This window comes from Echinops telfairi, unplaced genomic scaffold (assembly GCF_000313985.2).
Source record: "Echinops telfairi isolate 266 unplaced genomic scaffold, ASM31398v2 ScPeMD7_7457;HRSCAF=8495, whole genome shotgun sequence".
Taxonomy (NCBI): domain Eukaryota; kingdom Metazoa; phylum Chordata; class Mammalia; order Afrosoricida; family Tenrecidae; genus Echinops; species Echinops telfairi.
This window is the reverse complement of record NW_022111357.1, coordinates 37,614,865-37,634,797: the sequence shown is the minus strand read 5'-3', so window position 1 is coordinate 37,634,797 and position 19,933 is coordinate 37,614,865. Positions and strand designations below refer to the sequence as shown.

The 19,933-nt window shown below is 55.6% G+C and overlaps 1 protein-coding gene across 1 annotated transcript in view; it reads left to right on the top strand.

The window, feature by feature from the left end:
* The window catches only part of CAMTA1 (calmodulin binding transcription activator 1), a 1,095,522-nt gene that overhangs the window by 807,759 nt on the left and 267,830 nt on the right, over positions 1-19,933 (top strand). Inside the window, exon 6 of the mRNA XM_045299056.1 lies at positions 3,722-3,793. Coding sequence (XP_045154991.1) covers positions 3,722-3,793 — 72 coding nt within the window. The remainder of the gene's footprint in view (positions 1-3,721; positions 3,794-19,933) is intronic.

Sequence of the window (19,933 nt, the reverse complement as noted above, 5' to 3'; positions counted from 1 at the left end):
CCCCCACATGCCCTACCTGATGCTGGACGCCACTTCCCCTTGGCTGAGCCCTGCTCACCTGAACCTCTGTCTGCACTCTGATGTCACACCCTCCACAGTGACAACTCTACCACCACCACCCCCTCCCTGGCCAGTGACTGGCCCTACTGGGGATGCGCTAGATCCAACAGTCACCTCACGGCTCCGAGGTGACCCATTTGACAGCCTGGAAAGACGAGGAGCCTCATTGCTGAAGAGAGGCAGAACTGACAAGCCGTTGGGCCTCCCACCCTGAGCAGACTCCCAGCTCTCCCTGTGCCCCTGCCTGGTGGCTCCAGTTCATGCAAATCGGATTACCATAAGCCTCTTTCCCCACAACAGTCAGCCAGCCCCTCCACAGGAGGCAGTTTTCCTGGAGACTGAAGATTAACCCTTCAAGCTCTAACAGGCTTGCACTGACTGTAAAAGGGACAGAGGGGTGGATGCTTCCAAAGGTTTGGGGGGTAAGGGGGTGGAATGGAGAGAAGATGGGCTTTTTCCATAAACTTTTTGAAGCCCCCCAGCCATGTATTCTAAAGTCCTTAGCCTTCAGGACTATCTCTAGGTCCTTGCCTGGACCAGGCTCAAGAGACTTGTGTGCACAGAGAACCATCTTCCTGGACCATCTTCATCCCAAACTCCCTGCCCTTTGGAAGCTCCCGGCCCAAGGAAGACACAGCAGCACAGGAAGGAGTCAAATGCCCTTGAGCTTCTTAAGACCCTTTGAGTCCATTTTCCTCCCCCTCTGAGGCAGTTGAGAAGTCCTAGCGGGTACAAGGACCCCTGGTGGCGTGGTGGGTTCCGTGCTACCGTAAGGTGGCCAGTTCAACTCCCCTAGTCCCTCCGGAGAGAGAGATGATGCTGTCTGTTCCTATAAAGCTTTATAGCCTCGGAAACCCTGCTCTGTCCTAGAGGATCCTGCAGGGTCCCTCTGAGTCAGAATCAACTGGATGGCAATGCTTTTTCTTCTGCGGAAGAAAGGCCTGCCCCCATCGAGGTGATCCTGAGAAAAACCCACAGTTCTCCTCTGGGAAAGCTGCTGCACGTCTCCTCTGGAACACGTGGGTTCGTCCTGAGGCAGAACCTATTGGGCGTCAACTGGTTTGGGGCTTGTTCTGTTTCATTTTGTTTGACGACGTTTTGCACGGGTTTGCTCACATTGTGGGCCTGCCTGGAGCCTCGCCTCTTCTCCGCACTCCCTACCATGGCGCCTCTCATCTGATGAGACCAGAGACAGCAGATCACCACAGTGGTTCGCGTAACATCTAAAAATAGCGTAACTAGGTTCTGAGTGAGGCCCTGAGGGTTCCTCTGATTAAAATGTATGAGCCTTGATATAGAAAAGGCAATTTTTCTTTGCAGCTTCATTTTGCTTATCAGATGGTTCTGGGCCGTCACCAATGAGATGCTCCTCGGGAGGCAGGCACTGCACTGGACACAGGAGGTGTTGGGTAAAGTCTCAGGGGTTCCTGAATGCGCAGTCCGGTGATGGAGAAGCCCAATGCAGACGCAGCAGGCAGGCAGCAAGCCAAGGGGGAAACGATATTGACCATCAGCCCTGTTCTTTCCAAGTCCGAGAAAAGGCTTTGGGGAGAGGTAGGAGGGAGTCAGAAAGAACAGATGCCAAGAGGACTCTGGCCACAATTTCTGTCTCCCTGACCGGGTGGGTTATGTGAGTGGGGCTACTAATCACTAATCCCAAGGTCAGCCATGTGAAACCACCAGCCACTCTGTGGGGAGAACGATGGGGGTTTCTACTCCTGTAAACAGTTCGAGTCCCGGAAACCCACAGGGGCAGTTCCACCCTGTCCGAGGCGTTCACTTTGAGTTGGAATCGGACTCAATGGCAGGGAGTTGGGAACACTGGGCTCACGGCTCGTGCAAACACCATGAAGTTGCCAACCAGAATGTGCAAATTCCCAAAGAAAAGATCTGACCAAAATGTATGTGTGGGGGGCGGGGGTGGGGGTGGGGGGACAAGGCTGGGCCAAGGGGAGGACCAGAGGGATTGTTTATTTGCCACAACCAAACATTTAAAGAAAAGGTCTCACATCGGGCAAGAGGAAGGAGTGTGTTCTCAAAAAGCACAGGCGTTTGGAATGCAGCAAAGTTTGGACAGAATGTTGTCTTAATAATAAACACATTTCGTGGGCACGAATTGCAAGGGAATTGTTTAAATTAATTTCTGCTTTGTTTGGTTGGTACAGGGCTGTAAGTCCCAGCTGACAGAGAGCTGGAAAAGTTCTAACATATTGGAAACCTGATTTTCTTCCAGCAAGGATCCCATAGTCCGAAAGGATTTCTCTCCCAACCCTGCTAGCCAGACAGACAGGGCTCACATAGACGGCTGGCTTCCCCAGACCACACTTGGCCTTGGCGGGGAGTATAACTAACATCTAATGAAAGCCTTACATCCAGAGCAGCTGGCCACGGCTTTCTGGAGGCGTGGGCAGGGTTGGGATGAAAATCAGGAGAGGTGCGTGGGAAGACCCGTTCCCACTTTTCTTCATGGGAGGCTTTGTTGGCCTTGCCTTCTCCTTCAGTCCCATTCCTTCTAGAACATTCTTGGGGGGGCTAAGGGACTGCAAAAGAGACAGAAGGCATATGATTCCAATGATGGAATTGGAGACCACCCAGGGAAAGACTTTGACCCTGGCTTTGAGTGATTTATGGCCTTGAGATTTTCCCCTTGACATCAACGAGCCACCTCAGGGAAGGCAGGTGGCCACCTGGTCCTCAGACTCGGACTCCCATTGTGAGAGGGGCCTGATTGATTGCTCTTCTGACAGCAAACACACACACCCTCATTGTGTTCTGGGCACAAGCCACCAGCACCCCAGAAACTGTGTCCCACGGACGTGCTGACCCTGCCACATCCACTCCTTGGCCCTGCCGACATGGGCCTTGAAGGCAGCCCGCTCACCCAACAGCTGTCTGCCCCTCGTCACCCACCTTAAATGCCATTCCGGGACTAGAATTCCCCTGTACTCTCCTGCTGGAATGGCTGGACTGCTGGCTGGCTTCCAAATCAGAAACCCTCTGTAAAAGATGCAGGTGGATAAAAATAACCAACACAGGCATTCGAGGAAGCAAGTGTACAAATACATTGCCGTTAAATAATACTGCTAATAACAGGCCCATGCCGCTGGTCGCAGGAGACTCTGGCTCTGGCAGTACTTCTTCAACCAGGCAGCTGCCCCATCCCCTGTGGGGTCTGAGACTCGGTCAGCCCAGGGTGGCCTTGCCTGAAGTGCTCCCGGGCCAGGCACTGGGCAGTGTTTGCGTGGTTGAATCGGTTCCATACCCTTCCGGTCCTTTCCTGTACCCTGTGGGGGTGAGCTTCCAAGCAATTCAGACCCCGGAAATTAGAGGCAAATACGGGGATGGGGGGTGGGGTATGTGTTTCCTGGTCCTTGGCTTTCTCTGATTTCCCTGATGGTAAAGAAGCCAGCTGCGATGATCTGTGGGTGCCCACTGCTGTCCCCTGATATCTGAGACCCTTCCTCAGAGCCTCAGTCTTGATTCTAGAGCCAGCTGGAGGGGTGTCTCTCAGCCACCCCGGGCCCAGGAGCAAGTGCCTGCGGCCCTTTCGGGCTCCTTCTCTGTTATGTCTTCCTTCCTTCCTTCCTTCCTTCCTTCCTTCCTTCCTTCCTTCCTTCCTTCCTTCTTTCCAACTGAATTCTCGTTTTTCCTCTCTCCCCAGTGCTTGTACGGCTGCTATGTCCATTCCTCCATCATCCCCACTTTCCACCGGAGGTGCTACTGGCTCCTTCAGGTAGGTGGCTGGGATTGGATTCGTCTTCCGTCACCGGTGCTGGGGAAGGGTCTCTGGAGGGTGCTGAGCGGGCGCGGTGTCTGGTGTATGGCCTGGCTCTGGGCAGACACGCCCTGCTGAGCTTGCCAGGGCCAGTGCTGTGGCTGGACTGGTGTTGTCGGGTGACCGGAAGGGGGACAGTCTGGTGGTGGGGTGATGCTCCCCCACGGGATGAGAAAGAAAACCCACTAGGTGCTACAAGCATCTGAGATGCCCACTTGTGCTTTCGGTGAGGCCAAGGTAGAGGAGGGAGCATCCTGCCCCCACCTGTGAAATGCATATTGACTGTGGGTTCTTCATAAGGTACTGTGGAAAATAGGCTTCCGGAGGTATGCCAGTTGCCGTCGGATTGATGGACTGGCACGGTTGTTGGAATAGGAGGAGCTTCTGGCTCAGGGGGAATGTAGCTCTGTAATTGATTTGTGATGCCTGCCATGGAGCTGTGGGGCTGGAGGAAATGGTGGGAGGGAGCTGCCGGGTTGCAGATATTTGTAAAGGCTACCTGTTTCTCAGATGGCTGGTCATGCTGAGCCAGGTGTAACCCATGTGGAGGCCAGTCCTGCCTCCTGCTGGTTGGAGGTGGTCTGTCCAGATGGCTTACCTGGTGTTTCAGGCTAAAGATGTTACTGCAGTGGGGGCTGTGAGAGTGGGGAGATCTGAGGGCTTGGTGCGGCCAGGCAGGATCTGGGTCTTTTTCAAAGCATCCTCTGACATCCAACTACTCTTTGTGGAGCCGGTACCCAGGGGCTCAGCACTATTCCCCCATCTTCCTCTCCCCAGCAATCACGGCCTCTGCCTTCCCACAGTGGACCCCACTGTTGTTCAAATCAGCAAACACCCTGAGCCTCGGTGCTCTGGGATCCCCCTGACGTGGGCCTGAGGCTCCTGGGTGGAGAGCAAGCCCCTCGCAGGCATAGCGTGAGTTCAGAGCAGAGGGAGAAGCCAAGGCTAGAATGAAGTGGCCTAAATGGTGCTCTTGGGGCCCAGAGCCTCTGCACCCTCGGTCCAGGGCGCCACCAGCCCCTCCTCAACTTGTTCCATTCTCCCTCGAGGCCCAAAAGTCACGAGTTCTGCCTGAGCACCTCAGAGGTGGGCTGGTCTGCAGACAACGGCTCTCCCACCTCACTTGCTGTAGTTAGTCCCCGGCCCCTGTCTCCCTTGGAGGGTGACAGGACAGGACTTGGTGTTGTAATGGCGTGCACCTGGGTCCCCAATAAGGGGCACGTCAGTGTGGTGGTGGATGATCCTGTGAGTATTCTAAACATGAGAATAGGCCCAATGGTGCTCGGTGACATATCAAAGGGCTGTCACCTCTAGAGCACAGGTGGCATCAGAGCCGGTCCCTGTGTCCTCCGGGTCAGACACTGGCTGCTGCGGGAGAGCCACGCTTCATCCTGAGCAACCTGCAGGCCTGGTAAACTCCTTTCTGGTCCTCTCAGCCCCCGGGGTGAGGTCCTGGCATCTCCTCCTGTCCACCACCCTGCAGCTCCATCAAAACGCCCCTTCCCTTGCTCTCTCCCTCCACCCCACAGTTAGAGTGGGGCTGGCTGGCTGCCAGCCTGCCCCTCTGCCACCGCCCCTGCTGAGTATGTGTTCCGGTTCCCAAGCTTCCTGCCTCTCTTTCCATCACGCCCCCACCCCCAACCCCCGCCCGGGCTTGTTCATTTTCCTGAATGTACATTCCAGGAAGCCAACATCACCGTTGGGCTGCCCTGAGATCTGAGCTCCTAACTTCCCAGTCTGCATTCCACTCACGCTGCCCCCTCAGCCAGGTGCCCGAAGCTCCAGCCTCTACACACCACCCCCCACCAACTCCCCTGCTTTCTCAGGCCAGGCAAGAAGCAAGTGGGGGGGCTCATGCCTCTGCCCGGGCTCAGCCATGCCTGGAGCTTCAATTCCCAGCCTCTGAATGCTAGAGATGAATTTGGGGTGATCTTCCAGCTGGCGGGGAAGCCGGTGTCTCCCCGAAGACCTGACTCACAGGGTCACCTGTCTCCATGGCCGACTCAGGGCCTCTATTTTCTGTCCCCTGTTCCCCGAGGGAGTTCTTGCTCCCCTCGTCCTCCGCATCTTCAAGTATCGTCACTCTTGTTTCTGTGATCAGACCACAAAGAACAAACACACACAGGTACAGGGGGCCCTGCTGACCCCTCCTCCCCATCCCCTTCCCCTTTCCCCCCTCCCCCTGTCTGCTGGACAACGGGAGGTTAAGTTGCTCAGGCCAAGGCAATTAGCTCCAGGTTCGACCGGCCCACAGCAGAGACTGGAGGCGGCTGCGGGCGCCACTCTGGGCAATTTGTTCTGGTGCTAATTACCACACCACGATAATGACGGCGTGGCCAGGTGTCATTTCTCTGGTATGAAATAAGAAAGAAAGCAGGAGGCATTGGCCCGGATGGAAATGGGCCTGAGTTCGTCTCCGACACCAATTACGGAGGGAAAGGATGATGGGAGCTCGGATGTTGGGCAGTTAGCACAGGGGGGGCAGAAGGCAGCAGCTTCGCACCATGGCCTGCCTCCCAGGCAAGCACCGTGCCTCTGGACGGGATGGGTTGTGCTGCAGGACAGTGGGATGGGGGGATGGAGGGGGTAACAGGGAGTTTGTAAGAAGAGGGACAAGAGCCCCTGGAGAGAGGGGATGCCCTCAAGAAGGGCCCACAGGCTCTGCCCGTGCCAGTCTCAACCTCATGGGCTTGGGCCACGCCTGTCCTTCCAAATCCCCCAGCTGGCATCCCTGCAAGGCCGCTTGGCATAGCAGGGACTTCCCACCTGTTGCTGGTAGGTACCATGGAGTCCAGTCTGACTAAGAGCCACCCTGCTTGGGAAGGGCAAGGTATCTGCTGCTGCCAGGCCTCCTGCCAGGGCACAGGGACAGACATGGGCCCCTCGGCCCTCCCCTGCCTGAAGCAGAGGGTCAGCGCCAGCCTTGAGGAGGAGGAGGATGAAGCTGAGGTGACTCAGTACTTAGAGTCTGACTCCGCTGGCTTTCAGGGGAGGTGCTGTCTTTCTGGTCTTTTCTGCCTCTCTCTTCACTGCGGGTGAATATTTAACAAAGACACAAGCCAGGAGACGGGAGGAGCCGGAGCCCTCCCATAGACTGGAGGGCACTGAAGCCCGCCTAACCCAAAGGTGCTAAAGGGTCATTGCCGGGATCAGCGGGCACCCCTGGTGACACATGGGTCAGCCCATCCGTGGTGGATCCCAAAGCCCAGACCTTTATGTCTGATGACCCAAGTCCAGGTTGGGTGCTTCTCCCACTGAAACAAGGTTGGCGCCCTCCAGACTTCCCCCAACAGCCCTGCCTTTGGAGGGCTTTCCTGTGACCTTGAGAAGTCGCTGCACCAGCTGCCATGTGCACGTGCTTCCTGTCATGTCCCTGGAGACTTCCTGGGGTGCCCTGAGCTCAGCTGCCCCATCCAGATGGGCCACACTGAGGCCAGAGAGGGTCAGTCAGGCACAGGGTCACCCCCACTGGTCAGCGACAGCTCAGGACAGGGACCAGCCTCCTGGCTCCTACTTGCCTTGCTCCCTCTGCTGGCACGTCACTGTCACTGCAGTGCCCAAACCCAGAACCAGTCTTGCTGAAGCCAAAAGAGGGGTGGCTGCTCCTACCACATCCTGCTTCAAGGGATGGGCAGACAGAAGTGGCCCCTCTGCTTCCATGTCTGCTGCTTTGGGGCCCTCCTCTTTGGGGGTGATCTTTACTAGTGACCACGGTGGGTTGCAACCAGACTCTTAGCCTTCCTGCCTCCCCCTTGCATCCTCTCTCCTAAGCCCCCAAACACACACCCCCCACCAGACATACACACACTCCATCCTTCGGTGACATCCCTCCCGCCTGCTCCCCCTCAGAGCTCCAGCCCCCACATTAGTCCAGACTTCCCTGCAGATTCTGGATGGATCATTTGGAAACTATTTCTGCTCCTAATGAGTGTTTTTCTTTGTGCCCTTGTCCTCCAAAGTGCTTAATGAATGTTTTCTCTGCTCGAGAGGAGCTGGGGGTGTGCCCTGCATGTCTGCCATTGCCACTGCCATGGGGCCCTTGGCGGCTGAGCCTGGCTTGCTGGGGAGGCCGCCGAGGGGGCTGGCTCCTGTTCCAGGCTGCCAACACTCCCCAGGGCCTGCAGGCAGGGAGCACGGCTATGGAGAATGTGGGAAGCTGGGGCCTGGGTGTTCCTGGATCATCCCTTTGAGTGCTCAGGGGGTTACATGTTGCGCTGCTAACCGCAAGATCAGCGGTTCCAACCTGCCAGTTGCTCTACAGGAGAAAGACGAGACTGTCTCCTCTCATCCAGATATAAAGTCTCAGAAACCCAAAGGGGCAGTTCTACTCCATCCTGCAGGGTGACGATGAGTCAGAATGAACTCGAAGGGAGTGGGGAGTGAGTTTGAATTCTAGGATATTTGGGTTCATGGAAGAACCCTGGCTGGGGAATCCAGTGGGTGGCCAGGTTCCAGGTTTACCAGGATGACCTTGAGCTTGCCCAGCTGGAAGGATACCTCTGGGTGCTGGTTCTTGGAATGCATGCGGCACTCTCCAGGTAGACCAGCTGCCTGGTCCATGAGTTGAGTCTTCATCCAGGTGGAGCAACCCATGAGTGAGTTCATCTGCTAGCTAGATGAACTGCTAGCTAGATGGGGGTTCGAGTCCAGCTCACGGACGTTCCATGAAATCTTCATCAGAGGCCCCCATTTCCTTAGGGGAGAAGAGTGCACTTTGTAGAAGCCCCATAGTCACTATGTGAATGGAGAGTTGGGCTATGATGTGACTCCAGGGTAGAAGCCATCATGACTGACCTCAGCGCCACTTTCTCCATACCTCTGCCCTGATCATCCCTTCTTATAGACCAGGAGCTTAAGGACAAAGAGGTTAGGGAGCTTATCCACCATCAGATAGTAGGGGGCCAGGAAGTAGGGTCTCAGAGCCCACAGAGGGTGGCTCCCCATGAAGTGTCCTCATGGTAGGTCACTGTCTCAGGTAGCAAAGCGAAAGTCAGGTGGCAGCCATCGGGGTGTTCTTCGAGGGGGCCTGGGCCTCTGCCCTGCATCCAGCCCATGGCCCAAGAACACTGCCGCTCTGGGCCCCTGGAGCATGCAGGCTGGGTGGTCACTTTCAGGCCCCCGTCCTGAGACCCTCTGCTTGACCAGTGCTCAGACCCCTGAAACACTGGGGCTGGAGCCCCCAGGCTGATGGTTTGCTGGATGTTTGACTCTGGACAAGTTCCTTCCTTCCTATGAGTCTCTGTCTTCTCATCAGTAAGACAGGGATGGCCACAGAGGCTGCAGTGATGTGGGATCATTGTGCAAATATACTCTAAATGAGGCCCTTGGGTGGCTGCTAACCAAGAGGTAAGAGGTGCGGAAGAAAGGGCAGCGTCTGAAAGAGCAGGGCCCCGCCTGGGTCAGAATGGACTGGACAACAGCTAGTAAACTGGTGTAGGTCCAGATGGAACCCATTCCCGTCCCCTGGAAACACTCGGTCCAGGAGGCTTGGGTCGTGTGGCTGCGTCAATTCTGACTCAGAGCGAGGCCCAGAGTGGAAGCTCCTGGCCCTTCCCTGCCCTCCCCACACGCCCTCACTCCGAGAGAGGGCTGAAAGGGACTGCCCCTCCCAAAGAAAAGGATGAGCCCCCTCCAGTCTGGACCGAAGAGGCCGGGGTGGCAGGGCGGGGGGCGTGTGTGTGGGGAGCAGTGAATGACCACGGGGGCCCTGTCTCTCTACAGACAGACAGGCGTGGGGCATTTAGGGAACCATCCACCTCTGGGGCAGCCCACGTGCCTCTCCCCCTACTCCCTTCTCTCCGTCCAACTCAGTCACACCAGTGGCCATGCCTCACAGGCCTCGGATTGTCCTAGGGTGAGCTGGTCACTGCTGGGACCAGAGGCTGAGCACAGCCACCTCAGGCATCCCTCAGCCCTCCGTCTTTGGCCTCGGGCTCACAGTGGCGACGTCTCCACTGGAAGTGAGCTGGCCGTCCCAAAAGGCCTAGGAGAATCCAACCTTCGTTTCCTCTTTTCTTTGTTTGAGTGGGGAATGTGGTCCCTTCATAAGCAATACCTGTGGCGTTCTGCTCAGGAGCTGTGTTTCTGCTGCACCGGGATAAGGTCGCTGTGGCAGGACGTAGAGCCATCAGGATCACCCCTGCGTGGGGACCCGTAACCAATGCATGTTTCTCTAGGAGTGACGGCAAACAAGGCTAGGCACAGGGTCGGGGCATCTGGAGATGTTGCCGTTAGGCCGACACCTGTCCCAAGAGGGTGCCTAAAAAGTGCCAGGCCCAGATTTCAGATCGGCAGGGAGGGGCCCTCTGTGTCCCTGCCTGCAGATGTGTCCTCTGGACTTGGCCGAGAGCATGATCACTCTGGGTCTTGTGTCCTGCGAGCTCTTCCACTTGCCCTTAACCAGGGATGAGGGTGGCTGTGGCTGCACAGGGCACAGCGGTCTTCCTGGCATGTGCTTCTCCCCTGTGTGTGGCCTGGGAGTGCCACAGTCCCCCACCTTGCAGCCACTCTGCCCTGGGTCAGGTCTGTGGCCAGAATCTGTTGGTCTCATGGAGTCAGGGCTGAGATGCATTCGCTCTGGATTTCCACAGAAGAAATGGAGGGTGGGGAAGAATACGGGAACTGTAAAGACATAGGACAAGCAGGACTTCAGTGTACTCGGGCGCCGCCCTCCAGAACGCTGGACAAGTCTTTTAAACAAGCACAGTCCCTATCCTCAGGAACCCACAGGCCACAGAGGACAGGTCTGGAGCAGGGGGAGGGGAGGGGTGCAGTAATCAGAGGGGAGAAGAGAAAGCGGATGCCCGTGCCAGGACCAGAGTCTGCCATTCATCGGTCACCAAGCCTAAGCCGAGACCACGCCCACTTCAGGACCTGTCCCTTCCTCTAAGATCTGATGTCAGGTCTCTTTATTCCACATTCCCAGCCATCACGCCCGCCGGAGCCCACCCACAGGCCGAGTCCCAGCCCCTGCTGACTGCATGCTTGGGGACAAAAGACCTAAGTCAGTGGGTGATAATGATCAATGAAAGTGACAGCATCCCGCCCCGGAGACTCTGCAGCACAGGACACCTGTGTGACTCTTTAGGGAGCTTCCTATTTGCGGCAGGAGGTAGAAGGACTGTGAGATCAAAGGAACTTGTGACCCTATAAGTATGCCCCTCGGAGGTGGCACAGGGAGGCAGCACATGCAGGCTCAGAGAAGACAAGCACCTCCTCAGTAGGATGGGCTGGGACACTCAGGGAAGCCTCTACAGGCTGCACCTCGGGGAGAGACCCCCAGGACAGTTGCACCCCAGCGCAGTCCCTGTCACTTACAGGAGAAGGTGGAGAGAGACCGGCACACCCCACATCCCTGCTCGAGCTCAGAGCAAGAAAAGCAGGAGCCAATGGCCAGACCAGATCCAAAGTGGGGTCATTTTAGATGCGGTTCCCGGTCATGTGAGCCGCAGGAGCCCTGGTGGCCTCACCATCAAGCCTTGACTGCTAGCCAAACCGTCAGGGGTTCAAACCCACCAGCCACATGGTAGGAGAGACGCTCCAGTCAAGATGACACCCTAGGAAACCATGTGCGGAAGTTGTCCTCCACCATGTACCGATGCTTTGAACCCGTGGGTACACAACAGCAATCGCCATCACGCTTGATGGACTCCCGTGCCCTGGCTCTGTGCTCCATTGGGTGCTTTGCGGGCCCGGGGAGACAATCACGGTGCGTAACCGAGGCTGGGACCTCCAGGCAGTGGTCAGCCTTGATGTGCGTGAGAATGACCAAGCCAAGACACCATCCCTGTTCCGATGGCGCTACAGACCAGCAGGAAAGACAAGCTTGCAGCAAAGCCTGATTAGACTGAATAACCATGGAGATGGGCGGGATCGGCAAAGAACTGCCAAGTGCCCCTTGGCAGTGCCCTGCGAGTTGTTTAATGAGTGGAAGGAGACGGAACAGAAGCACTGGGGTGTGTAGAGGGAGACCTTTGGGGCATCAGGAGCAGCCTGGGAGAGGCCCATGGCAAGTGAGACCAGGACAGAGCCCACCAAGTCCAAGGTTACAGGACAGGGATAATGAAACCACAGTCCGCCTGAAGGGCCACCTGGCAGCCTCTCCCCCTGGGAAACAGGAGCTGGGCTAATAAATGACACAGCCCTTGTGTGGCTGGAAAGGGGCCATTCGTAGAAAAGAAAGAACCAGAGAATGAATTGTGGCCTCAGACAGGTCATTCTTGAGCTGCCTCCTTATCCCGGCTCTATTCTAACGAGGAGCTTCTGCATCTTCCTCCGTTTGATGTCCCTTGAATAGCATGATGAGACGATAAGGCAGACACCAGGAATTTACAGCGCTATGCACAAAAACAAATCGCTCCATCCCATTAAGATTTCAGGACCTTTGCCAAGGCTGCACCACGAGCAGATAGTATTCCCTTCTTCGACATCTTTGCTTGATTGCAATTTATGATGCCAAGGTCACTGCTGTACCCACCTAGAGCCTCCAAAAAATATGGCATGCCCCCACAAGCAGCCATTTCTCCTGAGGAAAGTCCCCGGCATTTTTTGTACTATGGTTCTCTGGTCCTGGTTCCTCATTTTCACTCCTTCTCAGGGGGCGGCTGGCATCCAGGCAAGGAGAGCCTGTTCTGAAGCTGGTCGCCTTGGGTGGGGGGGGGGCAACCCCACGGTCCCTCGCAGCATGGCCTGCAGGTCCCCGGGGATGGGGTCCGCCTGCTTTGAAGAAGTGCAGCTGCACAAGGCTGCTTTTACCAGCAGAGCCCCCGGGGGAGTCAGACCCTCTGCCCCTGCCTCATGGACCGATGTGTGTGTGTGTGTGGGAGGGGGGGATGTTGTGAAATGAATATTAAGTCCTAACTCCTGTAGCTGGGAAGGAGCCTGCCGGCACAGCGATTAAGCACGCGGCTTTGAACCTAAAGAGCCACAGTTCCAACTCCCTGACAGTGTGATCCTCCAGGGTCTATCCAACAGGGTTGCGATGAGCCAGAAATCGACTCTGTGGCGATCCATGGGTCCTTAAATCTGGGATGTCATCTCCCCTGGGAATACGGTTTTCTCTGGGTGCTAATAAAGCCATGCCAGGGTAGCGTGTGTCTTGTGGCAACCACTTTGAAGATCCAGAAAGAGTAAATTGGGTCCAGGAAGAAGCCCAGAGGTGGGGGAGAGTTATGCCGTGAGCAGACTGCCAAGAAACAGGGAGAACTCCAGGGATTCTGGACAAGGACCGCCCCACAAAGCAGACAGAGAGAGCCTTCTGCAGGCAGTGTCCTTCTGCAGGCAGTGACTCCTAAACGGTGAGAAAATAAATCTCTGTTTTGAAAATCACCCCCTTGTGGTAGTCCTGCTACAGCAGCCCTAGTTGACTGTTCTGGGAGGGGAGTCAGTATGGCCTCAGGAAAGGCACCCTAGCAGCCCACTCTGCAGAGCCCTCACACCGGGTGGTCTGTCAGGCGCAGGGTCAGAAGCAACTCCACGACAATGGACTTGGTTTGGTTTGGGGGCTTCTCAGGAGCCCATGGCTCCTCCTGCCGGGTGAACGAGCCTCTTGGAATCTTAGTTTCTTTTGCACCCATCCCACCTGCTGAGGTTGCCAGAAGGAGAAATGGTGATAACACACAGGGTCTTAATATCATGCTTGGCCCACGTGTCCCCCGGGGCCACTCCATTGTCCCCCTCTGTCTATTTCTGGCACCTGTGCTCACAGCCAGAGGGAGAGTCGGTGTGGCTGGGGGGAGCGGGGAGCAGTCCTCTTAGTAGGGCTCATTCAGACCACTTTTCAAATGCCCCAAACGGACTAACCCAAAAGCAACAGTGGGAGGACAAATCCTGTTTGCCAACGGACCCCACCAGCTCGGTAGAGAATTGGATGGACAGTTAGGGAAACAGAACCCCCAGGCCATAGGACAGTCTCCTCATGCCCCTCCACCCAGTCCACACCCTCTGCTCCCCACCTGGCTGCAGTCGGGACCCCCACCTGTCCCAGGCCATGCCGCCGGCCTGCAGCGTCCTTCAGCCCCCTGAGAACTGGGCTGGCCAGGCCAGGCTGGAAGACCGAGGAAGAAGGAAGCTGCCGAGCTGCAGTTCCTTAGAGATGGTGATTATTAATTAGTCTTATTATCCAGGCCTTGTCAGTCTCTTAATCCTTCCGTCTGCAGAGGGGTTTATGCCTCCACCATGCGTGGTGTCAGCTTGGCTAAGCCGTGGCTTTTCATATAAAGGCAGAACAACGGACGGTACGGTTTGCTTACTATCTTTATTTATCAAGCCGAACAATCCCAGCTCCCCTTCCACAGCCCATCCTTCAAAGGCAGGAGAATGCAAAAGGCTGCTTAATTTCCCTTCTAGATGGTTTCAAATGTGGGGCTTTTGTTTAATCATCCTTCTCATGCAATCTTCTGCCAACATCCTGTCCTTAATATTCTAATCTTCTTTGGAGCAAAGGGGAAACTGGTTTCCAAAGCAAAAGACAAAAGTTTGCCTGGAGGAAACACTTTTCTCTTTTGCCTCTGAAAGAGCCCAGAGGACCGAGGCTGGAACGCAAATGTCAACTGATAGCGTGAACTGGCAGGTGGGACTCTTTGGTGACAAGCTCCACGCCTGAGCAGCAGAAGCCAGTTCAAACCTCCCTCTGCCCTCCACTCTACGGGAGCGTCCTCTGGGCTCTGAGGAGATACAGAGGCCCCACGGCCTGGCATCGTGGCGGATCTTACTGCCGTGGGTGTTCTGGTGGTACCCCGGAATGGTGCAAATCGCCAAGGTGCTCGGTCGCGGGCTAACCAAAAGGTCGGATGTTAATGTGAAGCCCTTGGCACCTCGGAAGAAAGGCCTGGAAATCTATTTCTGAAAGATCAGGGGTTTTTAAGCCTTAGGGAGACGGTTCCACTCAGACACACAGGGTCCCCATGAGGTGGTGTGGAATAGTCCCGTGGAGAGTGGTTTTCCCTGCACAGGTGTGCACAGATGTTGCTGCGCCCCATCCCTCCCCGCCTCGGTTCCCCTCCTCGCCTGACAGAGAGAGGCTCTGGGAGGCCTGAAGTAGATGGTTCACCATCCTAAGCACACCCAGCATGGGTGGGCAGGACTCCCTGGGGGCTCTCCTTCTCTCCCTGTGGTGTGGCCCTCTCGTGGGGAGCAAAGCGGGAGCTGTGCCTTCCTCTCCACCAGGACTGGAAGGCCACATTGAGCCCATGGGTGGGGGGCACCCTGATGTTGAAGGAGCCTGCAGCCCCACCCCAGCCCAGCCCTGCTAACTGAAGGGCTACCGGGAAGCTGCTGGAACGAGAGGCAGCCTCACACTGTCCTTAGCAGCCCTGCTTCATGCCTGTCCCTGCGTGATTCTGTCCCCTCCCCCCCATCAACCCTCACCTCAGCCTTCTCCCCCTGCTCCACATCATCCCCTTCAGCTCACAGACATGCTCCACGTTCCCCTCCTAGGGGTCTCGGATCTTCCTTCAGCTCAGAGCTCCATCCCCTTCACCGTGTCATCCCAGGTCTGTCCCGGGTGGTTGCCATTGCTGGCCCACCTCCTTCCTGTCTCCTTCTCCGCTCTGCCTCAGGCAACATCTTCCCAATGAGCCACCGTGCTGCTAACTACAGAGTTGGTGGGGCCACCCTTGTCGCCGCGCGGGGTTGGCCATTTCTCCTTCTGCCCGGTCTCTGCTGTGGCTCCCATGTTCCCTGGCTGTCTCCCGCATGCCTGTGCCTGTCCCGTGCCACTCCTGCCCTTTCCTTCAACCCTGAAATGGCGAAGTACCTTGGGCTTCTTAGGCCACCTCTTCTTCTCTGTCTATTCTTTCTCCCCGGATGACATCATCCAACTTCCAAGGCCAGATTTATGCTAATGACTCCTACATTTGTCTCTATAGACTGACCTTGCCACTAAGCGTCATACATTTCTATCCAACTGTCGGTTCCCTCTACAATGCTTAATCAGCATCTCAAACTTCACTTGGCCGGCAAAGAACACGAGTTCCCCACGTCGGTTCCTCCTCCGGTCACCCCCACCCCCAACCCGGGACAGCAGATGGCGTCACCCCAGGGAGCCCAAGCCAAACACTCTCTCTCTCTCATCACCATACGTCAGCCTCTTCAAAAATATATACCGCACTCCTCTCTCACTCTGATCTCCTTGTACCAAGTCCACACCATTGCCACCCCCTGCACAGTGCTAAGCTCTCTCTTCTCTTGTGCCTCTGTGACCCATTCTCCAGCAAGCACTGGAGTGGCCCACTGAAATCCTAAGTCAGAGAGTTCAACACCTCTCCACGCCACAACACCAGACCCATGGCTGTCAGGTAGACTCCAACTCTCAGCCGCCCTGAATCACAGAGTAAAACGACTCCGTAGAGTCTCCACTGAAGCAGACTGACATGTCCTTCTCCCCAGAGGACCACCCCACTGCACCTGGGTTAGCATCGGACTCCTTACCAGGGCCGGAGTCCCCTGACCCCTCTCTTCCTGTCCCTCAACACTTTCCGCCATGCTGTCCTCTTCCTGCTTTGCAAGCACTTTCTGCCTCGGGGCCTTTGCACCTGCTCTTCCCTCTGCTCCAAGGGGAACCCGAGATCTTCCATGGTTGATGCTGAGATGCCCAACAGCCTGCTCCTCAGTGAGATCCTCCAGCCCCCATCAAACGCCCTCCTCTGCTAGACTACTTCAGCTTTATTTCGAAAGACCACACAGCATAGATTTTGAAAGCATTCAGTACTCAAAGCAGGCACTCTTTCCTAGTTCGGCTAAATGACTGGTTTTCAGGTGACCCCAGGGGATAGTTCTGGTTTAAGGTTTAAAGATTTTTCTGAAGTCACTAGTTTCAGGGGTCTATTCACCCTCCACGGCTCCAAAATGTCTAGCGTCCACGGGGATTTGAGATCTGTTCTACATTCCCACCTTTTAATGAGTTTGATTATATGATCATTTGATTGTATTTTTAAAGCATCCAGAGTCAGCAGATTTTACAATAAGCACCCTAAAACCTACCACCCAGATTCTACTGCTCACCTCGAGCGGCGTGTGCGTTACACCTTTGGTGTCTGTCTCCCCAGCTACCCATCCTATCCATTTCCCGTGCATTCCTAGTATGTTGTAGGCAACGCTTCCTGCGAAATAGTCCCCATCCTCACTATTAACTGGACCTCAGTCTCGATGTCTACTTCGTCTTTGTTTCTTATGAGGTAGAATTTCACATGCATGGCACAAATCTCCAGGATGTTATTTGCTGCATGTTGATAAATACATGCACCAATTACAACCCAAGCTTCTAGCAAGGTATTGCACACCATCACTCTGGAAAGTTCTCCCCTGCCCCTTCCTGGTGAGTCCTCAGGCCCACTTCCAGAAGTTACCCCTGTTCTGATCTCTCACCTGGGATTAATGTTTCCTGTTATGTAGATGCACACATTGGGGTAAGCTCCTTTTACCAATTTAAATTTTTTTATATAAATGTCCTCTTTATTTTAGTTCGGTTTCTTTGTTGTGGTTGAGGATATACGCAGAGACACATAACTCGGTGGGTTCCTCGTGTCTGAATCGGCGGCACCGAGCGCATTCTGTGGGTCGTACAGCTGTGCTCACCCGCTCCCTCTGGGCTGTTCCTCTCCATTCTCATAAACTCTCCACCCCACTCTCCCCAGTTTGGGTATCTTTTGAGATACTGCCGTCCATTTGAAACCATATAGATCGATTTTGAAAGAGCGCAATGCTCCAGGAAGACATTCTTGGCTCCTCAGACTAAACGATGGGTTGGTTTTTAGATCACTTCTGGGAATGCTTTGGGCTGAAGGTTTAAAGAATGCCTAGAGGCAATGGTTTCAGGGGTTCATTCGCCGGCCCTGGCTCTAGAAAATCTCGAGTCCCTGCCATGTTGAAATTCTGTTCTGCATTCCCCCTCTTTTGATCAGGATTTTTCTGTGGAATCTTTGATCAGAATGTCCAGTCGTGGTAGCTGGGGACCATCCAGTTCTTCTGGCCTCATGGCAATGGAGATCGTGAGCCACACATTGCAAATCTTCCTCCCATGCTTTCTCTGTTGCCATTAGCATTGTTTGTGATCCCTCTCTGTTATTGGATGGTTTTCCGCAGCATCCTTGCCACTGCTTGTTCTTCAGCCATGGCTGTCTCTGTCCTGTCTCCCATCTCCACTCTGAATACAAACTGTTCGCCGCGCAGGGGTGTGATTTGTTTGTCCATTGCTACCCCCAGTGCCTGGAACAGTGCTTGACAAGTAGGTGCGTGTTTCTTGGACACATGTGAATGTTGTTTATGGCTGGAACGTTGGGTCCCTCAGGGCCAGGCCCCAGAGGGCACTTCCTGGCTTTGCTCCCAGGTAAGTTGCAGGTGGTGCCCCCAGGAGCGAGAACTTCGAGAAGATGGCAGAAAGGACGAGCATTCTGGACATGCACTGCCCTCCCTCCCTCCCTCCTTCCTGAGTGAGAGTACAGGAAGGACTCTTTAGAGATCAACTTTACACTGGCCTTTAAAAACCACAACCAAACTCACAGTCATCGAGTCCATTCCAACTCACAGTGACCCGAGAGGACAAGGGAGAGCTGCCCTGTGGGTTTCCAAGACTGTCCATCTTTATGGGAGTAGAAAGTCTCATCTTTCTCCAGGGGGCTCTGCTGGTAGGTTTGAACGACTGACCTTGTAGTTAGCAGCCCAACCCCCAGGGCGGTTTCTCTGAGAACAGAAGGCAGGAGCATCCCCGTGAGCTTGGCTCAGAAGGTAGAGAAAGAAGCCCAGGGCAGAGCTGTCTGCTGGGCCTGAATGACTAAGGCCCCTTAATTCCGAGTCAGAATTCTTAGGGAAGCAGGCTCCGTTCCAACGCCATTGGCTCCCGTGGAGTCTCGTTTTCCATTTTCTGTGTCCCTTGTTTTCTCTCCTTGGGGAGGGGAGGCAGCAGGCAGCAGAACAGAGGAGCTACAGGGCCCCCTCCCCTCTGTCTTGAGGGGTGAGCTGGACACCAGCCCCCTAGCCCGCCCCTGGAGGAGTTCTGGGAGCTGAACCTTTGCTGGCCATCAGGGCAAATCGGATGACCGGCCAAGAAGGCTTCTTTGTTCCAAGGCTGGAGACTGCACCCACGGTGTGCAGCCACCTCACCTGGGCCAGAAGCCCAGGAACATGGCAGAGGGGCCCCACTTCCAGGAATGCTTCCATCCCCTCCAGCCACGGAGGGGCAGCCACAAGGACTGGAGCCCCCGTCTACAGCAAAGCCACTGGGATGAAGCTAAGAGACACTGAGTAGAAACCACTCAAGTTGCTGAGAAGGGCTGGGGAGCCCGGAAAGATGCTGTCACGCCCTGGGGGGTGGGGGGTGGGGAGGCCAGCTCTGCTACGTCTGTCTAGTCAGGGAGGTGTGGCATCTTTCGTCTACCTGCCTGCCGTCTGGAGCTGAGCCAGGCTCCCAGGGAGCCAGAGAATCCAGCTCCAGAGCCTTTCCCTGGGACAGCTGACTTCAGACCTGGGGTGAGGTCACTCCCCACTCCCTACCAGGCAGGGACCTCTTGGGCTCCTCAGCCTCCCTGGCTAGTCATGGTCATCTTAAGGCCGTGTCTCTGGCCAGCACCTTATTTCTCACAGAGTAAGTGCTCAGTTAACCACAGAGCTGAATTGTGGGCTGGACTGCTGCAGAACCCAGTGCTGGCCTTGTACCTGATCAAGCCAGGAGGCCAAATCCAACCAGCCACAGGCCTGGACCCGGGCTGTCATCTCATTCAGAGACCCTGCTGGGACTCATGCTGTCCCATGACTCCCTCCTAGGGCCAATCCAGGGTGGGAGGGAGGCAGGTGCCTATCTCTGGGGGAACACCCTAGGACCCATCCTTCTACCTAGAAAGAAGTGCCAGAGAGGCCTTCTCCTTGGGGAGGGTCACCCAAAATCCCACCTAAATCCCCATAGCGCCCCCTCAAGCTAAAAGGGGTCTCCTTCCAACCCCAGGACCCTCGAAGCAGCTCTAACATTGACACCATGACAGATACATTCCTTCGACTCCCGTTCCACTTCTAAAGCCGCTTGGAGCCCCATCACCTTGGACTGATTAACCCATGGCCTGGCCTTTGAGAGCCTGGGCTGGGCCTCCTCCTCCCCATCCTATCCAT